Source organism: Crocuta crocuta, unplaced genomic scaffold, assembly GCF_008692635.1.
Source record: "Crocuta crocuta isolate KB4526 unplaced genomic scaffold, BGI_CrCroc_1.0 scaffold3, whole genome shotgun sequence".
NCBI lineage: Eukaryota > Metazoa > Chordata > Mammalia > Carnivora > Hyaenidae > Crocuta > Crocuta crocuta.
The window spans coordinates 11450485-11474612 of NW_027529934.1; the positions used below are offsets into that span (position 1 = coordinate 11450485).

Consider the following 24128-nt stretch of genomic DNA (forward strand, 5'->3'; position numbering starts at 1 on the left):
AGAATTAAGTGAATGAGTGAGCCTTCCACCCCTCTTTCCTCCTGCTCAGGACTAAAGATAAGAACCAAAAAGTCCTACCGTGTTCTTATCTGCTTTCCTGCACCAACATACAGCAAGGTTTCCCATGCACTCTCCCATCGCTCTTGGTCCTTTGCTCCTTCTGGTTTCTGAGATATGGCAAGCCACCACCTCTCAAATGAGTGACACGTGGTATTTCCTCTACCCAGAAGGCTCTTGTTCTGCCTTCTCTGGCTTAGTTAAGACCTAAACTTTCCTCAGACTCCACCCTGCTTTTACTTTCTTCTCAGACTTCCCTAGGCAGTAGATACTTACACATTCGTATGTTTCAATTTTACATTTATTTGTGAAATTCTAATTAATTTCTATCCTCTTCTTTCAGATATAGGGTCTATGAAGGTAGGCCTCTGTCTTTTTTTTTTCTTTCTTATTATTGTATCTTCAACACTTAATGAACAAGTAAATGTAGTCCAGAATATGAAGGCTAAACCAACGTGAAAAAAATGTATTCTCTCATGAATAATCAAAGTAATACAAACTTAAATAGTGAAGTACTATACTTACTGATTTTTTTCTGAGATAGAATACAACTGTATTTTTCCCTGGTATATAATATATAATGGTGTCTGAAATACTTAGAGATTTTTTTAAATAGTATATACAGTTGGAGTACCTGGGTGGCTCAGTTGGTTAAGCATCCGACTCTTAATTTCATCTCAGGTCATGATCTCATGTTTGTGGGATCAGCCCCACATTGGGCTCTATGCTGACAATATGGAGCCTGCTTGGGATTCTCTCTCTCTCTCCCCCTTTCTCTCTCATCATATAATGAATATTTATGAATTTCACTATCAGCTTCTTATCAGTGTATTTCCTTCTTTAGCCAAAGCATGCAGTTCAAAGCATTCAGTAACTACCTATTCTGTGTCAGTAACTAATAATATTATTGAACAAGTGGGAGAAGGCATAAAATTACTGTAGAGATGCTTTTTAAACCATGTGTGACTGGGGAAAAAATGTATAATTGTTTCCAACCTAATTGTCTATGTATGAATTTTGTAGCACTGTTAAAAGTAAAATACCCTTCTCAAATTTTTCTCAAGTTAAATATTTTCCTATATAGGAAAATATAACTATTTTCTTTAACTTGGTAGGCTTCCTGTCTGAAACCTAAGACTAAACAATACCTGTTAGATACTCCACACCTGTGTTGACAGTGACCTGTAACAAAGCTCAGGAGTTGTTTTGAGATGATCCCTCCTTTCCTTCTGTGTTCTCACGAAGGAGGCACTAGATAAAAGACCATGAGTTTTGATGCCAGGCACATCTGTGTTCAGATTTTCATTCTACTACTATGTCTCTGACCTTTATTTTCCTAGTCTGCAAACTATGACTGTTTAAAATGACTTTATAGGATTTTTGACAGGATTAAAAGAGTTAACACATATGAAGTGCTTAGTATACTGCATGACATGCTCGATAAACTCTCATTATTATCATTATTTTATTATGATCAACAAACATTCTTTATTTTGGCTTTGGGACTGGGTGCTGATTGTATACTTTGGATTGTGAAATAGTGCCATGATATACACAGATTGGAAGGACCCTAGATTTATGTGGGATGATGAGTGTTACATGAAAGTAGAATATTTTGAAAGCTTATTTATTTCACTCTTAAATTCAGATGTCATATGATATTTTAAATGTTTGAGAGAAGATTTGTAGCATCTTTGAATACTAGCCTTCTTTTCTCCCATGTAATGTTGATGAAATTGTTTCCTTCTCCAAGAATGTTTTTTCTTTCCCCAATAGGTGGGCCCCAGCGAGCCAGAGGAAGTGTTATTGGAAATATTAATGATGTTGAATTTGGAATTGCTTTCCTTAACGCCACAGTAACAGATAATCCTACCTCTGATACTAGAGTAATACAAGCCAAAATTACCAATGTACCTCGCAGTCTTGGTAAGTCTCTTTGCTTATAAAAGTTAATCGCCTCTTTTTTAAAATTCGTGTATTATTCTTCATCTTATGATTTCTGCTTAACATTTCCAGAGGATGCTACTACTAAATGATCGTATGATAGTCCTTAGCTGGATTGTAAACTCTTAAAGACACTTGAGATGCAGATACTTATTTTGTTGTTATTCAGGATTATTTAGGATTCCTCCTTATGAATAACTGGCTCTGTAAATATTTTTCTCTGTCACCTTATTTATCCTTTTTTCTTTAGGGCCAGCAATGAGAAAGATAGTTTCTATTCTAAATCCCATTTATTGGACAACAGCAAAGGAGATAGGAGAAGCAGTCAATGGCTTCACCCTCACCAATGCAGTCTTCAAGAGAGAAACCCAGGTGGAATTTGCAACTGGTTAGTGCCACCTGAATTTAATATTTTATTATTACTATAAAAAACAGGATTGCCTTAAAAGTTGCTGGTTAAGAAAAATATGTTTAAAATTATTCTCTGTGGGAATATATAAAGTTTTTGATGTAGTCTTATAAATGATATAAAAGCAATTTCATATTTCCCCATAAACTTTTACTGACACAAGTCTATAAGAAGCCATATGTTTTCAAACAGTATCATGATTTTTTTATACCCCAAAAGCTTTTTTCTCATCTTTTCTGTATCTTTTCTCTTTAAATCTTCAGAGAGGTTTTAAAGGCCAAACCAGAGCAGGAAAATGAGTCATTGCTATTAAGTAAGGGCTTTTGTCTATGAATCTGATATTCAATCAGGATACCTTATAGGGATCTTTTTATCAAAGATGTGAGTAAAAATAAGCAAATCTAAGAGTTTTTCACTTTACCCTTAGTCTTAATGAATATATATTAGCTATTGATGGCCCTTTCCAAGTACATATATATTTTTATAGATCTCCATTACAAGTCTTTTCTTTTTTTTATTTTATTTTATTTTTTTACAAATAGTTTATTGTCAAGTTGGTTTCCATATAACACCCAGTGCTCATCCCCACAAGTGCCCCTCTCCGTGCCCATCCCCTCATCCACTCCACATCCATCAGTCCACAGTTTTTGTCAGCATTCAAGAGTCTCTCATGGTTTGCCTCTCTCCCTTTCCCCCACTATTTCCCCCCTTCTTCTTCCCCATTGTCCTCCATTAAGTTCCTCCTAATCCTCTTATACGTGCAAACATATGATATTTGTCCTTCTCTGCCTGACTTATTTCGCTCAGCATAACACCCTCAAGGTCCATCCATGTTGCTACACATGGCCAGATTTCATTGTTTCTCATTGCCATGTAGTATTCCATGGTATAGATAAACCACATCTTCTTGATCCATTCATCTGTTGATGGACACTTAGGCTCTTTCCATGTTTTAGCTATTGTGGAGAGTGCTGCTATGAACATTGGGGTACATGTGCTCCTATGCCTCAGCATTTCTATATCCCTTGGGTAAATTCCTAGCAGTGCTATTGCTGGGTCATAGGGGAGTTCTATTGTTAGGTTTTTGAGGAACCTCCACACTGTTTTCCAGAGGGGCTGTACCAGTTTGCATTCCCACCAACAGTGTAGGAGGCTGCCCGTTTCTCCACATCCTCGCCAGCATCTCGAGTTCTCTGATTTGCTCATTTTAGCCACTCTGACTGGCGTGAGGTGGTATCTCAGTGTGGTTTTGATTTGTATTTCCCTGATGAGGAGGGATGCTGAGCATCGTTTCATGTGTCTGTTGGCCATCTGGATGTCCTCTTTGGAGAAGTGTCTGTTCATATCTTCTGCCCATTTCTTCACTGGGTTGTTTGTTTTTCGGGCGTGTAGTTTGGTGAGTTCCTTATAGATTCTGGATATTAACCCTTTATCTGATATGTCATTTGCAACTATCTTTTCCCATTCCGTTGGTTGCCTATTAATTTTCTGGGTTGTTTCCTTGGCTGTGCAGAAGCTTTTAATCTTGATGAGGTCCCAATCATTTATTTTTGCTCTTGATTCCCTTGCTTTTGGGGATGTGTCAAGTAAGAAGTTGCTGCGGTGGAGGTCAAGGAGGCTGTTTCCTGCTTTCTCCTCTAGGGTGTTGATAGTTTCCTGTCTCACGTTCAGGTCCTTTATCCATTTTGAGTTTATTTTTGTGCATGGTGTGAGAAAATGATCTAGTTTCATTCTTCTGCATGTTGCTGTCCAATTCTCCCAACACCATCTGTTAAAAAGGCTGTCTTTTTTCCATTGGATATTCTTTCCTGCTTTGTCAAAGATCAGTTGGCTGTATACTTTTGGGTCCACTTCTGAGTTCTCAATTCTGTTCCATTGGTCTATGTGTCTGTTTTTGTGCCAATACCATACTGTCTTGATGATGACAGCTTTGTAGTAGAGGCTAAAGTCTGGGATGGTGATACCTCCCGTTTTGGTTTTATTTTTCAGTATTACTTTGGCTATTCGGGGTCTTTTGTGGTTCCATACAAATTTTTGGATAGTTTGTTCTAGTTTTGAGAAGTATGCTGGTGCAATTTTGATTGGAATTGCATTGAATGTGTAGAGTGCTTTAGGTAGTAATGACATCTTAACTATATTTATTCTTCCTATCCATGAGCATGGAATGTTTTTCCATTTCTTTGTGTCTTCTTCAATTTCCTTCATAAGTTTTCTATAGTTTTCATCATACAGATCTCTTGTATCCTTGGTTAGGTTTATTCCGAGGTATTTTATGGTTTTTTGTGCAATTGTGAATGGGAGCAGTTTCTTGATTTCTCTTTCTGTTGCTTCATTGTTGGTGTATAAAAATGCAACTGATTTCTGTACGTTGATTTTGTACCCTGCAACTTGGCTGAATTCTTGAATCAGTTCTAGTAGGCTTCTGGTGGAGTCTGTCGGGTTTTCGATGTAGAGTATCATGTCATCTGCGAAGAGTGAAAGTTTGACTTCTTCTTTGCCAATTCTGATGCCTTTGATTTCCCTTTGTTGTCTGATGGCTGATGCTAGGACTTCCAGCACTATGTTAAACAACAGTGGTGAGAGTGGACATCCCTGTCGTGTTCCAGATCTCAGGGGGAAGGCTCTCAGTTTTTCCCCGTTGAGGATGATGTTAGCTGAAGGCTTCTCATAGATGGCTTTGATGATGTTTAAGTAGGTTCCTTCTATCCCAACTTTCTCTAGAGTCTTTATTAAGAAGGGATGCTGTATTTTGTCAAATGCTTTTTCTGCATCTATTGACAGGATCATATGATTTTTATCTTTTCTTTTATTGATATGATGTATCACATTGATTGTTTTGCGAATGTTGAACCAGCCCTGTAACCCAGGAATGAATCCCACTTGATCTTGGTGGATGATTCTTTTGATATGCTGCTGGATTCGATTTGCAAGGATCTTGTTGAGGATTTTTGCATCCGTATTCATCAAGGATATTGGCCTGTAGTTCTCTTTTTTTGCTGGATCTCTGTCTGGCTTGGGAATCAGAGTGATGCTGGCTTCATAAAATGAGTCCGGGAGTTTTCCTTCGATTTCTATTTTTTGGAATAGCTTGAGAAGAATTGGGATTAATTCTGTTTTAAATGTCTGGTAGAATTCCCCAGGGAAACCATCAGGTCCAGGGCTCTTATTTGTTGGGAGATTTTTGATCACTGATTCGATTTCTTCACTCGTTATGGGTCTGTTCAGGTTTTCTATTTCTTCCCGTGTGAATTTTGGTAGTGAGTGTGTGTTTAAGAATTTGTCCATTTCTTCTAAGTTGTCCAATTTGTTGGCATATAATTTTTCATAGTATTCCCTGATAATTGCTTGTATTTCTGAGGGGTTGGTTGTAATAAGTCCATTTTCATTCATAATTTTGTCTATTTGGGTGCTCTCTCTTTTCTTTTTGATTAGCCTGGCTAGAGGTTTGTCAATTTTGTTTACTTTTTCAAAAAACCAACTCTTGGTTTCATTGATCTGTTCAATTGTTTCTTTGGTCTCTATGTTGTTTATTTCTGCTCTAATTTTTACTATTTCTCTTCTTCTACTGGGTTTAGGGCGTTCTTGTTGCTCTGCCTCTAGTTCCTTTAGGTGAGCTGTTAGATTTTGCACTTGCGCTTTTTCTAATCTCTTGAAATAGGCCTGGAGAGCAATGTACTTTCCTCTTAGCACTGCCTTTGCCGCATCCCATAGATTTTGAATTGTTGTGTTTTCATTTTCATTTGTTTCCATATATTTTTTAATTTCCTCTCTAATTGCCTGATTGGCCCATTCATTCTTTAGAAGGGTGTTCTTTAACCTCCATGTTTTTGGAGGTTTTCCAGACTTCTTCCTGTAATTGATTTCAAGTTTCAAAGCATTGTGATCTGACAGTGTGCATGGTATGATCTGTATTCTTTTGAATTTATTGAGGGCTGCTTTATGTCCCAGTATGTGATCTATCTTGGAGAATGTGCCATGCGCACTTGAGAAGAAAGTAAATTCCATGGCCTCAGGATGTAGAGTTCTAAATATATCTGTCAGATCCATCTGGTCCAAAGTGTCTTTCAAGTCCATTATTTCTTTAGTGATTTTCTGTCTGGCTGACCTATCCATTGCTGTAAGTAGAGTATTGAAGTCCCCGGAGGTTCTTCCCCCGAGCAGAGGTTTTTCTGTTTCAGACTCTCTTTTTCCCCTCTCACTCCCCACAGAGGGGGGTGGCCCGTCTCTCCAGTCTCCAATCCAGGCCCGATTTTATCTTCCCCAGTTCGCACTCACGTTAGAAGGCTTTCTTAGTGGAATCTGCATCCTTTTTCTCCCAATCTCTTGGGTTTGGTACGGTTTCCTATTGCTTCAGATCTTTTCCGTGTGATGCATGGGCGTGAGTGCAGGTACGGAGTTTCCTACTTCTCCACCATCTTGCCCCTCCCCTTACAAGTCTTTCAAAGGTGAACATCCTCAATGGCAGTGCTTTTAAGGAAGAAAGGACAAGGAAGGGGCTTTATTCAGGCCAGAAGACATGTGGGTCTTTTCATGGCCATCTACTTACTAAGATGCCCCTTTGCTGCTTCTTGAAGCTTCAGAAAGAACAAAGCCCTATGACCAGACTTGCGGTTATAGCCAGTATACCTGGTGAAGCTGTCTGTCCGTCTCTTAGACCATCCAATTTTATAGAATTGCCTTGCTACTGCTTGTGAGTTTAAAGCATGGAATCCTTTGCATGATCATACACTACATTTTTGCCACAGAAAAAGAAATTTTAGAACATACCATTCAATAAGCCTGACTGTTTAATTAGAGGACTGAGTGCTAACTTAATCCTTTATTGCCTATGTTTATTGAAGTTTGAACTAAAATAACATAGCAGAACTGACACGGTAAATCTGCTCTGCGCTTACGCGAACCATGTATTTTTTTGCTGTTAAAATGAATGAATTGTAATTCCCAGGAGAAATCTTGCGGATGACTCATATTGCCCGGGGTTTGGATTCTGATGGTGCTTTGCTCCTAGATATTTTTGTAAGCGGTTATGTCCTGCAGCTTCAGTCACCTGCTGAAGTCACTGTAAAGGTAAAATGTCAGTATAACATCCCTTCACTGTTTATTGGAGTAATGGTAAGAGTAGGAATCAAATATCCATAGAAAAACCATGGAGACCTTGTGTAGTTTCCCTTGTTTGTTCTAGAGAATAAATATCTAAACCACTAAGGTTAGAAATGGCTAGTTTGTCTTTGTATAAAAATCTTTAGGAATAAGTCTTTACCCACTCTTACTGGTGTCCTGAACAGACTGTACAAGTAGAATTTTACTTAGAGCTATAGTTGGCCCTTGAACAACATGGGGGTACAGGGTGCCAACTCCCCTGGCCAGTCAAAAGTCACATATGACTTTCAACTCTAAAAACTTGACTGCTAAGAGCCTACTGTTGACTGGAAGCCTCACTCATATCATAACCAGTCAATTATACATAGTTTGTATATGTATTATATACTGTATTCTTACAATAAATTAAGCTAGAGAACAGAAAACATTATGAAGAAAATCTCGAGGAGAAAATGCACTTATAGTACTGTACTGTATTTATTTTTAAAAGATCATATAAATTGACCTGTGCAGCTCAAATCATGCTGTTCAAGCTGTTTAAAGAGCTGTATTTTTAGCCCCTTAGCCTTTATTTTTCTAAATGTGCATCTTATAATATGCTCAAGGAAAAAAAGTCTGATAGGCCATGCTGATCATCAAATCTATACTGTCTTCCTTAGGATTACACAGAGGACTACATCCAGACAGGTCCTGGGCAGCTGTATGCCTACTCAACCCGGCTGTTCACCATCGATGGCATCAGTGTGCCGTATACATGGAACCACACTGTTTCCTATGATGAGGCACAGGGAAGAATGCCTTTCTTGGTAGAAACACTTCACGCTTCCTCTGTGGAATCTGACTACAACCAGTTAGAAGAGACACTGGGTTTTAAAATCCATGCTTCAATTTCCAAAGGTACCTTGGTTAAAGATCATTTTTCCATCCAGTCCTTTCTACAAGAATAAAAGGAAGGTGTCTGGCTGGCTCAGTAGGTAGAGTATGTGGCTCTTGATCTTAGGGTTGTGAGTTTGAGCCCCGTGTTGGGTACAGAGATTAGTTTTTAAAAATCTTAGGTAAAAAGTATTTGCTAACTAAAAAAAGGGTAAAAGAATTGCATCGATGCCATTCACAATAAAGATATTAGGGCACAGACCAAACCTAATGATATGAGATTTTCATGTATGTCATCTATGTTTTGTGGTCAGTAAGGCCCTATTAAAGCCAATCCCACTGGACTTCTAACTTGGATTACTAATATACTTCTCCATATAACATGGTGGAGTTATTGCTCTATTCTAGATCTGCAGAAAGGTTGAAAAATATATCCTCTATCAGAACAAGGCTTTCTGAGTGTTCAAGCCCACTGTTCTTGTGCTGACTCTTGTATTTGTCAAGAATTTTTTTTAAATTCCTGAGACATAATGTATAGCTATATGTCAACCTACCATAGCCAAAGTACGGAAAGAGCCCAAATATCCATCGACTGATGAATGGATGAAGATGTGGTGTATATATATATCTATATATATACAATGAAATATTACTCAGCAAATTAAAAGTATGAAATCTTGCCATATGCAACAACGTGGACTGAGCTAGAGTATATTATGCTAAGCGAAATAAGTCAGTCAGAAAAAGACAAATATCATATCTCACTTATATATGGAATTTAAGAAACAAAACAGATGAACATAGGAGAAGGGAAGCAAAAATAAGATAAAAACAGGGAGACAAACCATAAGAGAATTTTAAATACACAGAACAAACTGAGGGTTGCTAGGGGTGGGGGGAGGGGTGTTGGGTTGGGGAATTGGCTAAATGGGTGATGGGCATGAAGGAGGGCACTTGTTGGGATGAGCACTGGGTGTTAGTTATATGTAAGTAATGAATCACTAAATTCTATTCCTGAAATCATTATTACACTATATGTTAACTAACTGGGATTAAATTTTTTTTTAAAGTGATGTCAACCTAAACTAATAAAAAAGTTTCCATATTTTAAAAGCAGCTTTTAAAAATTGTGCAGCAATAATGAGGATTCCAACTATCATTTCCTATTTCCAGACATTATAATTTTTCAACTGCTTTTCATTTTCTAAACATAGTTCTACAACCCTTGATCTCAGTGGTCTCCCTATGCTGTGTAGTTCTTTGATGTATCTTTACCCTGAAATCCTTGTTTGGTCTTAAGAGACACCCAAACAATCAGCATTCCGTGTTCCATGAAGCTTTGATGCTAAGAGATTTGCATGTGGTTATATTATGGACGCTAAGCATTTGAATGGCTTTAACTTTGAACTTTAGGCTCCTATGAGTACACGTAAAATAATTCATATTGGCCTTCGCTATGTACTGGCTTTCCTAAAATAGATCTAAGTAGATTTTAAGTAGCATCATTTTGTTTTATCATGCTCAGTAGATATACAAAAAATTCATTTTTGCCATTTACTCTTGCTTTCATCACTTGTGTACACGACTGTTTTCTTCACTAACAGCTATCAGAACTGTCACTGAATTTGAGATCATGGTAATCTATGAGAACATGTTCATATTTTTAAGATAATCATAGACTCATGAAGCCTCATAGCCAATGGAGCTCCACACCACCTCCACCCACATGTCGCCACCACCTCATTTTACTATTGTCATGCATGTTCAGGTCACAGAGACAAAAGCAAAGAGCCATTGGAATGAAGACTTCTGTTTCTCTTCCTCAATGAATGCCCACTTTTCAAGTCTAACCTCTGTTTCTACTTTTTCCAGTACTCAGTGTAATTAAAAGAAGACAACTTGATGTCAGGCTTTAGTTAAAAATAAATTTACACCATCTGGAACAAGAGGAATTAAAATGATTTTTAAAAGTCATGTACACTTGTTGCTCAATCATGTAAATTCTCTAATCCTGACCCACTTGAAGGTCTTTGTGGTATCTGTAACATTGTAGTTGGGGGATCTGGATCCTGCAACAGGAGAAGACACACTATAGGACATTTCTAACCCCTTACTATTCTTAGCTACTATGATTCTGTGAATTACATCTGATATCTGTGCACATGTGTTGTGGTTCCTGTGAATTACAAGTGCGTACTTGCAGTTTCATTTTAAGTGACCACCAGGGGGAGAGCTTGCATTCTTGGTTGCTTAACCAGCAAGTTAAGCTTCCTTTCTCTTCTATATTGGGTCTAGACAAGAGCTATGATTAAAATGCAGTTAGAATTACTTAGAGAGCTTGATGAAAGTTCAGATCTCAAGGCACAGAGATTTTGGCTTAGCTAGTCTAAGGTAAGGCCTAGAAATCTGTATTTTTAACATAGCACTCAATGATCCTATGTATCTGGTCTGCACATCAGCATTTGGAAACTACTGTTCAACTCACAAATATAAATCAATACATTTTTTAAAATTTTTATATCTTTAAAATAAAATGGATTTGTTTTTAAAATATAATTATAAAATATATTTTATATTTTACAAATTCATCAGAAAAAGGCATCTGAAACAATAAAGGAAAGATCAATTTAACTGCAAGTAAGTTTTTAAACACTTCTTCATGGGAGAAAAAGACAAAATTGAGAAGGTAAAATATATACCAGAAAGAATATTTGCACTGCATATTATAGATCACTATGATTAATCTTATACAAGGCTCTTAAAACTCAGTAAGAAAGGGTGCCTGGCTGGCTCAGTGGGTAGAGCATGTGACTCTTGATCTCAGGGTCGTGAGTTTAAGCCTCACATGGGCACAGAGCTTGCTTAAATAAATAAAATTAGGGTGCCTGGTGGCTCAGTCAGTTAAGTGGCCAACTCTTGGTTTTGGCTTAGGTCATGATTTCACAGTTTTGTGAGTTCAAGCCCCACGTCAGGTTCTGCACTGGCAGTGCAGAGCCTACTTGGGATACTCTCTCCCTCTGTCTCTGCCCCTTCCCCACTTGTGCTGTCTCTGTCTCCTTCAATCAATCAATCAATCCATCCTTTAAAAAGTTAAAAAATGTTAAAGCATTGTAAAAAAAAAAAATCAATTAAAAAAGGTAACACTCCAACAAAAAAATACATAAAAGCTATGAACAGCAAATTCACAAAGGAAGAAATAATAATGACAAAAGGAATGTGAAAAACTGTCTAACCTCCCCAATAAGCAAAGAAATATAACCTAAAGGCTATAACCTAAGGAGGTACCATTTTCCAGTTATCACTGTCAGAGATTTAAAAGTATGATAACCACTCAGTATCAGAGAAGTATAGGGAAATGAACACCCTTGTACACACTGGCGTCAGTGGTTGTTAATTCATGTAATGTTTCTGAAAAGCAGTACGGATCAGTAACCTTTTATTTATTTATTTATTTTAATGTTTATTATTTTTGAGACACAGCAAGTGAGGGAGGGGCAGAGAGAGGGTGGAGACACAGAATCTGAAGCAGGCTCCAGGCTTTGAGCTGTCAGCACAGAGCCCGACATGGGGCTCAAGCTCACAAATGGTTAAGACCATGACCTGAACCAAAGTCAAATGCTTAACTGACTGAGCCACCCAGGCGCCCCCCCCCTTTTTTTTAACGTTTATTATTTTTGAGAGCGAGTAACATTTTAAACATTCAGGTCTTTATAGTTATCTCACTCTGGGAATCTGCCCTAAGAAAATCACAGAAATGGCCAATAATAAATATTCTGGAAGCAAGAGGTAAATCTGTAAACGATGGTACAGATGTATGATAAATTCTTAAAAAGTCATTAAAGTAATTTTATTTTTTATTTTTTTTGTTTTATTTATTTCTAGGAGAGAGAGAGACAGCGTGAGCAGGGGAGGGTCAGAGAGAGAGGGAGTCACAGACTGAAACAGGCTCCAGGCTCTGAGCTGGCAGTCAGCACAGAGCCCGACGCGGGGCTCAAACCCACGAACCGCGAGATCATGACCTAAGCGAAAGTCGGACGCTTAACCGACTAAGCCACCCAGGTGCCCCATTAAAGTAATTTTAAAGAAATATTCTGCTCATTTATTCAAAATACTTGCTGAGTGCTTACTGTGTACCATACACTGTTTTAGGTAATGACAATAAAGGAGAATATGTATGGCCTAATAATAATTGAAAACCAGCATACAATATTATCTAAACCTAGGCTGCCCATACCACAGTGATTATAAGGAAACCATTATACTAACTGAAAACACAGATTCCCAGACTGACTGAGACAGGACCAAGGATCTATATTTTTAATAAGCTATATTGTATGATCAATAAGCTTTGACAGTTATTAATCTATAGAATGCAAGATCTTAACTTTTTGTAGCGTGTACTTATAGAAGAAAAGTCATCAAAATGTTAGCAGTAGTTTGCTTCAAGTGACAAAGTTACAGAGAATTTTATACTTTTCAAAGTTTCTATAATTACTGTACATTGCAATAACACAAACATTTTGTATTGCCCCCCACTCTGTCTAAAGGAAAATCATAACTAATGTAATTCAAAATAGCATACTTTAACTATAACATAAAGAATAAACAAGAGGAGGGGCGCGCCTGGGTGGCTCAGTTGGTTAAGCTGACTTCGGCTCAGGTTTGTGGGTTCGAGCCCCGCATTAGGCTCTGTGCTGACAGCTAGCTCAGAGCCTGGAGGCTGTTGTCAGATTCTGTGTCTCCCTCTCTCTCTGACCCTCCCCTGCTCATGCTGTCTCTCTCTCTCAAAAATAAAACACTAAAAAAAACTTAAAGAATAAATAAAAGGAATACTGTTTCTAACAAAATATTATGTATTTCAATGTGAAAATTTTTAGACATTACTACACTGGAAGATAAGAGAAGTGTTCATAATGGCTGAACCCATATATAGATCTCCAGTGTGATTTTTTTTTTTAACGTTTATTAACTCTTGGTAATGTGTTGAATAAAACAATGTATACAGTCAACCAAACCATCAATTTATATGACAGTTACATTCCTGGAAAATTCATTGTACATTTTAATCACACAAAAATATTTAACATGTGCAAGATAGGTTCTAGCTTTAGATAATTACACATAGCTTTCTCACATCTGTGAAAATCTTTCAAGGCAAAGGACAAAACGTCTTGCATCATTATCCCACACATTGCAGTATTATAAAACCTGCCCCAGCGTCTGCCCCACTTTATACGTATTTATATTTATAAAACAATTCTGAACAATTTCATGTCCTCAGCAAAGCTAAAACAATATTGTTATCAGAAACTCTCCAAAGTAAAATGAATTTGAAAACTGATGCCTAGACTCCCTCTATGACAAGAACCTAAAACAATAAGAACAAGCACGATGTTATGCATTTAGAATTGAAAGAAAATAAAAAATCATTTCCAAGAGCTTGAACATAAACTGAATACACTGAATTAAATAAAGTTTCCTTCAAACTTACTAATTACTGTCTTTTAGTTTGTGTGTGCACATGTGTACATGTGCATACACACACATATTACTTTGGTAACTCAAAAGGTGTTTTAAGTTTCTTTAGGTCAATAATATTTGAAAAATTTTTCCCAAATTGCTGAACCCAGTGAAGGCAGAGTTACTTTCTAAGGAAAGAGATTCCCTAACTGGCTTATTTGTTCTTGATAATATGCTTGTGCCTGTTACCCCTTGCTTTGACTACATGGGAAATACTTAGTCACACACAGGAAACGGTGACCCAGATGCTTTACATTGCAAATGGAGGAGATCCACGAAAGGAGAGGGATTCTTCATTTGAGTTTCTCATTGTCACTGCCATAAGTCATTTTTAAGTGGCTTGAAAAATAGTGTTCCTACTTCTAGAACAGGCAGAGTAAGTAATGGCTAGAAGAGTAGGACTTTGTCTATGGCTATACCTGGTGTACACATTGATTCTGGATGCTTTCTATGATCACAGAATGGTTTGATTTAATTTTCTTTTGATTAATGTAAATAACTTAAACAGAAAATCTATTTCCAATGGCTGCTTGCCAATCATCTCTGCACTATGATTCATTTAGTTCTCAGTTGGGTACAGGAAGAGTTTTCCATTCCTGCTTGTTTTCACCTATTGCATTTGTCGCAAAATGTGTTCCGTCTTTGGCATATCTTCCTTGGGAAGATTGTCGTCCTGGAAAGAAACAAGGTGCTGACATTCTAACAAGCCAGTTAATTTTGCTTTCCTCTCTGTGGTAGGAGATCGCAGTAATCAGTGCCCATCTGGGTTTGCCTTAGACTCAGCTGGACCCTTTTGCGCTGGTAAGAACAGGAATAATGAATTTTTATTTTTATCAAAAATCTTAATGGAATCTGTTTAATGGACATTTATTGCCATTTTGNGGTTGGGTACAGGAAGAGTTTTCCATTCCTGCTGTTTTCACCTATTGCATTTGTTGCAAAATGTGTTCCGTCTTTGGCATATCTTCCTTGGGAAGATTGTCCTGGAAAGAAACAAGGTGCTGACATTCTAACAAGCCAGTTAATTTTGCTTTCCTCTCTGTGGTAGGAGATCGCAGTAATCAGTGCCCATCTGGGTTTGCCTTAGACTCAGCTGGACCCTTTTGCGCTGGTAAGAACAGGAATAATGAATTTTTATTTTTATCAAAAATCTTAATGGAATCTGTTTAATGGACATTTATTGCCATTTTGCTAGATATTTAATTATCACAGCAGTCTTATAAGTGTTCCATTTCACGAGTGAGAAAATTGAGAAGGAAAGAAGTGGGGTGCCTAAGATCACTCAGCTATCAAGTGTCAGAGCTAGATTGGAATTAAGGCAGCTGCAAACCCTGTACTCTTTCAATTTGGCCACGGTCAAGTGTGTCAGAGATCATGACCAAGTACAAAGGTGAAGTGAGCACAGGGACAAAACACTGGACTCTGGTCATTTGATGGCCATGGATGTGAAACATAATAATAATCCCCTCTCAGTCACCTAGTCCTAGAATTGCTCAGAGGATAAGGGCAGGACTGTGGGCCAGGGACTAATGACTAAGCCGGCCTCATAGCATATCTGTTAGAGTCACAGATAACTACACAGCAAAATAAACGGCTGGAGGAGCTCAAGTTTGCACTGTGCAGTGCCTTTTTTTCACTGGTAGGCAATATAATGTAGTACAGTGGTAGAAAAGTGGTCTTTAGAAACTGCACTGTCCAGGTTCACATTTTAGCTCTGCCGATTGCAAAGGCAATTTACTTAACCTCTTTGTTCCTCAATTTTATTCTGCAAAATGAGGATAGTAATAAACACATCTGTCTCCTAGGCATGTTGTGAGGAATGAGTTAAGGTAGATAAAAGAGCATTTAGATCCCAGGAAATGGTCATTATATCTTAGCTGTCATCCCTGTTGTTTTCGAATTAATCTAAACATCTATTCACTATCAAAGATAATTTGGAGGCCCAAAACTAATTTTTCATTTTGTGTTTCTGCTTTGCAACACTTAGAGCATTTTCTGTTACATTTGATTCAATTTGCTGTGCTCCGTAAGCAAGTGTTTTATAAACTACTATCTTCATGGACTTTAATAACTTCTAGTAAGTACGGGGTTTGCATACTAATTAGACCTTTTTTTGTTTCTTGTTTCAGATGAAGATGAATGTGCAGCGGGGAATCCCTGCTCCCATATCTGCCACAACACCATGGGAACCTATTATTGCTCCTGCTCAAAAGGCCTCACCATAGCTGCAGATGGAAGGACTTGTCAAGGTATTCACAAAGCTAAGTCGAATAGATACGGCCAAGCAATGGTCACGGAGAGCTCTGACCTAGGAAAAGTGTGGTAGGCCAGTGTTCTTTCCTACTCTTTCGTCCACCACGTTGATAATAGAGAAGATCTTTTCTCAGGTTGAGAGAGAACAGACAGAATACTGCTCACACACTGCCTTCATGTGGGGCACCATACAGGCAGGGATGCTGGCAGTGACTCCCTCAATCCCCACACCCCTGTGGGGTACTCATTTTACAATGCTGAGACTAAGAAATAAAGAAGCTATATAAAGAATTTAAGGAAATTGCACAATCCTGGTAGCACATTAGGAATACTGAAAGAAAAAAACCCTTTATTTTTGAGTATCATTGACCCACAGTGTTACATCATCTTCAAGTCTATAACTTAGGGATTTGACAAGTTTATACACTGTGCTATATTCATAAGTATAGGTAGCATCTGTCCCAATGCATCCTTATGACAGTGTCATTGTGTTTTCCTCATGCTGTGCCTTTTAGTCCCATAACTTACACCATACCTGAAAGCCTGTATCTCCCACTCCCCTTCACCCATTTGCCCAGCCCCTCACCCCAAAAAACATTTTTCTTTCAGACTCTAATATACTTCCAAGTTAGAATTGTGAAAGAAGTTGATTTATAAATAAATTTTTAAATGATGAAAAGAGAAAAGGAGTACTCCATTTATGTCCAAGGAGATACCCTTCTAAATGCAAAAGATACAGAGAGAAAGGGTATGGGATGGGATAAAAATAACTCTTATAGAATGTCCAATATGGTTGAACACCTTGTATACCTTATTTCCTTTAATTTTCAAAGCAACGCGGGAGACACAGATATTATCCTCATTTTATAAATGAGAAACCTGAAATGTCAGAAAGAAGTAATCTTTTTAAAGCCACCTACTTTATCAGTGGTCTAATGTATGGGTGAGACCCATACATTATCTGCAAAGATATCACACTAAGCTCCTATGAGCTCATTGTCAATTTAATCCACCTGAAATGACTCAACCAAATATTCAGCATTCTTGCCCTTATATATTTTCAAGTATCAATTATGGCTTTTCTTTTTTTTTTTTTAATAGTTTATTGTCAAATTAGTTTCCACATAACACTCAGTGCTCATCCCCACAAGTGTCCTCCTCCATGCCCATCCCCCCTCCCCCCCACATCCATCAGTCCTCAGTTTTTGTCAGCATTCAAGAGTCTCTCATGGTTTGCCTCTCTCCCTTTCCCCCACCATTTCCGCCCTTCTTCTCCCCCTTGTTCCTCCGTCAAGCTCCTCCTAATCCTCCTATACGTGCAAACATATGATATTTGTCCTTCTCTGCCTGACTTATTTCGCTCAGCGTAACACCCTCAAGGTCCATCCATGTTGCTACACATGGCCAGATTTCATTGTTTCTCATTGCCATGTAGTATTCCATGGTATAGAATTATGGCTTTTCTTAACCCCATTTTATAGCAGGTTCTTTGGTTGGTTTTCTTCAGCTCAGTTGAATGACTTACTTCATTGCAGATATTGACGAGTGTGCTTTAGGTGGACACGCCTGCCACGCTGGTCAGGACTGTGACAATACCATTGGTTCCTATCGCTGTGTGGTCCGTTGTGGAATTGGCTTTCGAAGAACTTCTGATGGGCTGAGTTGCCAAGGTATAAAAATGGAGTCCCTTGCTTAATCTTCATTATACTAAGAATTAAGACCCTCTGCCTTTTGAATCATTTAAAGTAAACTGTCTTATAGATCTCACTTTCTTGATAAGATTTTAGATGTAATATTCCACGGCTATTTTAAATAATTTGTAGCACAATGCTTTTGAATAATAACGTTTTCTGATTATATTTGAGAGAAGAGATTATATAGCATGACCTAAGAGGCTCTGTTTCATGAAACTTTCCATCATGTAAGGCTGAGATATTATTGTAGGATTTTTTAAATAGACTTTATTTTTTAGAGAAGTTTTAGGTTTAGAGCAAAATGGAGTGCAAGGTAAAGAGATTTCTCATATACTCCCCACGCCAACTCACGCATAGCATCCCCCACTATCAACATCCTCCCCTAGAGGGGCAAAATTTTTACCAAGGGTGAACCCACATCAACATATTATCACCCAAAGTTCATTATTTACATTAGGATTCACTCTTGGTGTTGTACATTGTATGAATTTTGACAAATAATAACAGGTATCCTGTATCATAGTATCATAAGGAATAGTTTGCCTACCCTAAAAATCCTCTCTGCTTTGCCTATTCTTCCCTCCCTTTCCCCCGAGCCTCTGGCAACCACTGACTTCTTATTGTCTCCATAGTATTACGTTTTCCAGAATATCATATGGTTGGAATCATACAGCATATAGCCTTTCCAGATTGGCCTTTTTCACTTAATAATATGCATTTTAATTTCCTTTATGTCTTTTCATGGGCTGATAGCTCTTTTCTTTTTAGTGTTGAATAATATTCCATTTTATTAATGTACTATAGTTTATCCATTCAGTTACTGAAGGACATCCTGGTGTTTGCAGGTTTTAACAATTATGAATACAGCTGCTCTCAGGGTGTTTTTGTAGAGGCAGAAATAGCAGACACAAAACTGCATGCCTAACAACAGTAGAAAGAGTGAATGAATTATGGTACATCCATACCAGGAACCATTGTTCGGCCATTATAGAGTGGAATGCAGCTCAGCTGTTTGGCTTAGAGGAAATTTCCATGTGGTATTGTCCAGTGAGGACACCAAGATATAGGAGACTACACATAATTTGTGTAGAAAAGAAGCAATAACCACTGACAAAAGAAATGGATTTATATATTTAGACAGAGATGTTTGTGTACATATAAGAGATATGTTTTTATACTAGATTGTTAATTCAGTGGGCAAGGAAGGTAANTTATCCATTCAGCTACTGAAGGACATCCTGGTGTTTGCAGGTTTTAACAATTATGAATACAGCTGCTCTCAGGGTGTTTTTGTAGAGGCAGAAATAGCAGACACAAAACTGCATGCCTAACAACAGTAGAAAGAGTGAATGAATTATGGTACATCCATACCAGGAACCATTGTTCGGCCATTATAGAGTGGAATGCAGCTCAGCTGTTTGGCTTAGAGGAAATTTCCATGTGGTATTGTCCAGTGAGGACACCAAGATATAGGAGACTACACATAATTTGTGTAGAAAAGAAGCAATAACCACTGACAACAGAAATGGATTTATATATTTAGACAGAGATGTTTGTGTACATATAAGAGATATGTTTTTATACTAGATTGTTAATTCAGTGGGCAAGGAAGGTAAAAAAGGATAAAGGAAGCCAAGCAAAAATGGAAGAAAAAAACTACACTAAGAGTATTTTTTTTTTAATAGTTTATTGTCAAATTAGTTTCCACATAACACTCAGTGCTCATCCCCGCAAGTGTCCTCCTCCATGCCCATCCCCCTTCCCCCCACATCCATCAGTCCTCAGTTTTTGTCAGCATTCAAGAGTCTCTCATGGTTTGCACTAAGAGTATTTTTAAAGTATATGTTCACCTTTGTGCATTTATATTAAAATGCAGATTTTGAAAGATTAAAAGTTCATACACCTAAAACTAATATTACACAATATGTTAACTAACTGAAATTTAAGCAAAAACTTTAAAATTTTTTTCAAAATAAAAAATATAAATAAAAGACTTCAAATAGAAGACAAGTACAAAATAAGACATAGGCAATCTTGAGTTTGGGAATGTAAGGTGGGGATATGAAGAGCCTAAAGTGTGGTGATTGTTCCTTTGAAGGGTGTGGGAAAGAACAATAGAGAAGCAGAAGGAATTGAGATGTGTACATACCTGAAAGAGGGATTATGGTAGGAAAGACTGGTTTATGTCCATAGGTTATGGGGAAGGTGACAGTAAGGAAGAAGAACTTTAAAAATGCACACGTGGAGGGAATGATGGATAGACCACTATCCTCTTCTTGATGAAAAGGAGGAGATGGCCTCAGAGCTCAAACACTCAAGCAGAGAAACTTTTCTTACATGGGAGAAGAGGTCTCTCTTCTTCTGGGACTAGAAGGAAGGAGAGGGGAGAGGGTACATAAAACAGGCAAATGCACATAAATTTGGGGATTTGTGCCTTCACTTGTTTTTTATCCTATGCCCCAGATGGCATTTGAGAAGATTAATTTGGCAGTGACTGTGGACAAGGACAAATGCCAAAGTTGCTGCATTCAGTGGTAAAGGCCTGCATCGGGCTAATAGCAGCGAAAATGGGGAAGGCAGGCCAATTGCAAAAGATACTACAGAAGACTTTGGTTTTATTTTTCCCGTCTTCAGTATTCTAGTCTGTCAGCAACATCCAGGGTTGAAACTTCCTAGAAACAGAAATGGGACCCATCTGGTAAAATAGTTAAAGTAGGGGAGTGTTGCATCCACGTAGTTTGGAGTCACTATCAAATGTCTACCTTTGAGGAGAATTGAGAGATATGTCTCCACAGTTAATCCTGTCAATTATCTAGCAGATAATATGAGAGCAATTGTATTGGATTCATTTCAGGCAAGATCTTAAACATGATAATGATATCATTAAAATGTTAAACATTTGAAATAAATTAACTCAAGTTTCCTAATAGCATATAATGAAAGTTTTGTTTTCCTTAACAGATATTAATGAATGTCAAGAATCCAGCCCCTGTCACCACCGCTGTTTCAATGCCATAGGAAGTTTTCACTGTGGGTGTGAACCTGGGTATCAGCTCAAAGGCAGAAAATGCATAGGTAAGAAAAGGACTTTAAATTCAAAGCAATGACATCTTTGTAGTTTCTAAAGGTATTTGATCTAATCCCTATGCTCTGCCTGGAGCTGGATTCATACATAAGATACCTCCATCCGTCAGGTATGTAACCCACGCAAAAACAAAATGGAAGCAAATGCTATTCTTTACAGGTTTCATTTTCTAGTTACATAACCATTTTTTTAACAGTTCCCTATTGTATTTACTAATTTTTTTCACAGAAGCATAATATATATGGTATAGACATAAGGGCATCTATTTGTTCTTCTAAAGGAGGAGGTCATTGATATGGCTACTAGCTATGTGAATTAATTTTTTAAATCATTCTGTTTTAAATTAGTGTTACTCTCCTTGATGGATTTCAACACGTTAACCTTACGCGATGATTATGTAATCAACATCTTTAGCCTTAAAATCCAAAGGTATGATTTCTGTGGAAAAGAAATTTCTCGGTCTTCATTACCTTTGTTCTTTTATCAAGATGTGAATGAATGTAGACAAAATGTATGCAGACCAGATCAACACTGTAAGAACACCCGTGGGGGCTATAAGTGCATTGATCTTTGTCCAAACGGAATGACCAAGGCAGAAAATGGAACATGCATTGGTGAGTATATGGCTGCTAAAATGACTGAAATCTATTTGCCACTGACCAGCCAAGTAAGGCATCCATTTTTTTAAAACTAATGATTAAAGTAAGGGCACCTGGGTGGCTCAGTAAGTTAAGTGTCTGACTTTTAGTATAGGCTCAGGTCATGATCTCCCAATTTGTGAGTTCAAGCCCTATGTTGTTAGCTTCTGTGCTGACAGCACAGAGCCTGCTTGGGATCCCCTCTCTCCCTCTCTCTCTGCCCCTCCCCTGCTCATGCTCACACTCTCTCTCAATATAAATAAACATTAAAAAAAAAAAAACCACTACGGATTAAAGTAAATTTAATCTAACAAGGAAATCTTTCTTTTCTCACAGATTTTTTTACTCCCAACTTCTAGTATAGTTGAGCTCTGAGGTCCCTGGCTCATAACTATACCAAGAAATGGAAGTTCACCATTGAAACTTATTACCATTTTCAATTCCCGTCAATTACACATTTGGCTTACTCAGTTTAATATCCACATAAATTGATATTATCTCATATGTCCACTGTGAAATTTAGTATATATGTTTGGAGTTTCACAGGTGGTTAAGAAAACCTTTTACAGATCTATTAAAAGTCCAAAATATTTTATTTTAGAACTAAATATCATTTCAGTGTCAAGTCACTGACTAGACAACAAAATCAGTTATATTGTCTGTTCTTTCTGTGCGTGCCAGTCTGCCTTAGTTCGTAGAACTATAAGCTGCACCACTTACAAAAATGAAACAGAGTTTGTTCCTGCTCTCAAGTTGTTACTGTCTACTGGAATGGAGTGACTAATTCCACTTTCCTCACCAAAAGAAAAAAAATACTACAAGAGAGAATGAAATGCCATAAAAGAGGTACAAATAAAATTGTGGAAGAGTATTTAAAAAACTGATCATATCTAATAAGAGATATCATGGAAATGATCACTTTTAAAGATAGCCTTGAATGGAATGGTAATAGGTGGACGTCATGCAAAAAACAAAGTCCCATATGAGGGGGAGAGAGCTGGACTTAAAGAAAACAGGTTGAAAATCCTCCTTCCTTCCTATATGACCATGAACGAGTCTTAAGATTGCAAAGAAATCTGAGTACAAGTTTCTCATTTTAAAAGTAAGACTTTAAGGGTGTCTGGGTGGCTTAGTCGGTTAAGCGTCTGACTTGGCTCAGGTCATGATCTCACTGTTCATGAGTTCAAACCCTGCGTTGGGCTCTGTGCTGACAGCTCAGAGAGAGCCTGCTTTGGATTCTGTGCCTCCCTCTCTATTTGCCCTTCCCCAGCTCACACTCAAAAATAAATAAACATTTTAAAAATTAATTTAAAAAAAGAGTATTGACTCTAATTATGTATAAGAATAACTGGAGACGAGCTGAGCTGAAAGATCAAAAGATTGTTTAAGAAGCTACCGCAAAGGGGCACCTGGGTGGCTCAGCCAATAAACGTCAGGCTCTTGATTTCAGCTCAGGTCATGATCTCACGGTTTCGTGGGTTTGAGCTCATCAGGCTCTGCACTGGCAGCACAGAGCCTGCTTGGGATTCTCTGTCTCCTTCTCTCTCTGCCCCTCCCTGACTCATGCTGTCTCTATCTCTCTCAAAATAAATTAATAAACTTAAAAAAAGAAGGTACAGCAAAAATATAGCTAAGTGGAAATGGAAATGGGGATTTAAAGGGTTGATTGAAGGAAGTAGAATTACCCAATCTTAGAAACTAAGTTATAGATTAGTCTGGTTGACTGAGGAAAAAAGAATGCTGTTACAAAGAAGAGAGTAATGATAAGACACTGAAGATGTGTGCAGTTTGAAGGACGGGTAAAGGATGGACATGGAGAGAACCAGCCAGCAGCTAGAAACGTGGGGCTGTAGATAAGAAACAACGCAGTACTACTGCTGTAAGTCTACATCAATGAGCTTACCAGAGTCGCTAGTATAAATTAGAGAGAGTAGAGAGAAAAGGGCTAAAAAGCTGAGAACAAAACCCTTGTCATAGTAGGGCACAAGAGAAGGAAAAGGAACAAGTTAATAAGGGGCAGAGCTAGAACTTGAACCCAGGTCTCAGCTGCATGGTGAGAAATACAACCTTTGACAGTTTTAAAGGATGTTCATTTTAAATATGATGACTTTAGGTTTTGAAAGAGGAAGTATTATGACTTTTTATTGCCTTGTGTCTGTAGATATTGATGAATGTAAAGATGGGACCCATCAGTGCAGATATAACCAGATATGTGAGAATACAAGAGGCAGCTATCGCTGTGTATGTCCCAGAGGTTTCTGGTCTCAAGGAGTTGGAAGACCCTGTATGGGTAAGTTAACAGGAACTCTTACTGAGTAGTAAAGCTACTAACGTAATTACTTAGCCTTACCAACTGGATCAGGACCACGCTCTACTCTCAAATGCTTTCTTGGGACAATTAGAAAATTTGGAAGTTGGTTTAAGTAATCAATAACATTTTTAATTACTTCTTAAAGATTCATACTGAGTGTAATTTACACTGACATTTAAAGTGATAATAATAGCCATTTACAAGGTGCTTACTATACACAACACATATCAGAGTGAGGTTCCTA

General features: G+C 37.8%; 1 protein-coding gene across 1 annotated transcript in view; it reads left to right on the forward strand.

The window, feature by feature from the left end:
* HMCN1 (hemicentin 1) overlaps positions 1-24128 on the forward strand; it is a 442670-nt gene that overhangs the window by 403742 nt on the left and 14800 nt on the right. The window contains exons 94-103 of the mRNA XM_077763274.1: positions 1834-1983; positions 2252-2389; positions 7356-7477; positions 8170-8407; positions 14642-14704; positions 16033-16152; positions 17692-17826; positions 20812-20925; positions 21424-21549; positions 23735-23863. Coding sequence (XP_077619400.1) covers positions 1834-1983; positions 2252-2389; positions 7356-7477; positions 8170-8407; positions 14642-14704; positions 16033-16152; positions 17692-17826; positions 20812-20925; positions 21424-21549; positions 23735-23863 — 1335 coding nt within the window. The remainder of the gene's footprint in view (positions 1-1833; positions 1984-2251; positions 2390-7355; positions 7478-8169; positions 8408-14641; positions 14705-16032; positions 16153-17691; positions 17827-20811; positions 20926-21423; positions 21550-23734; positions 23864-24128) is intronic.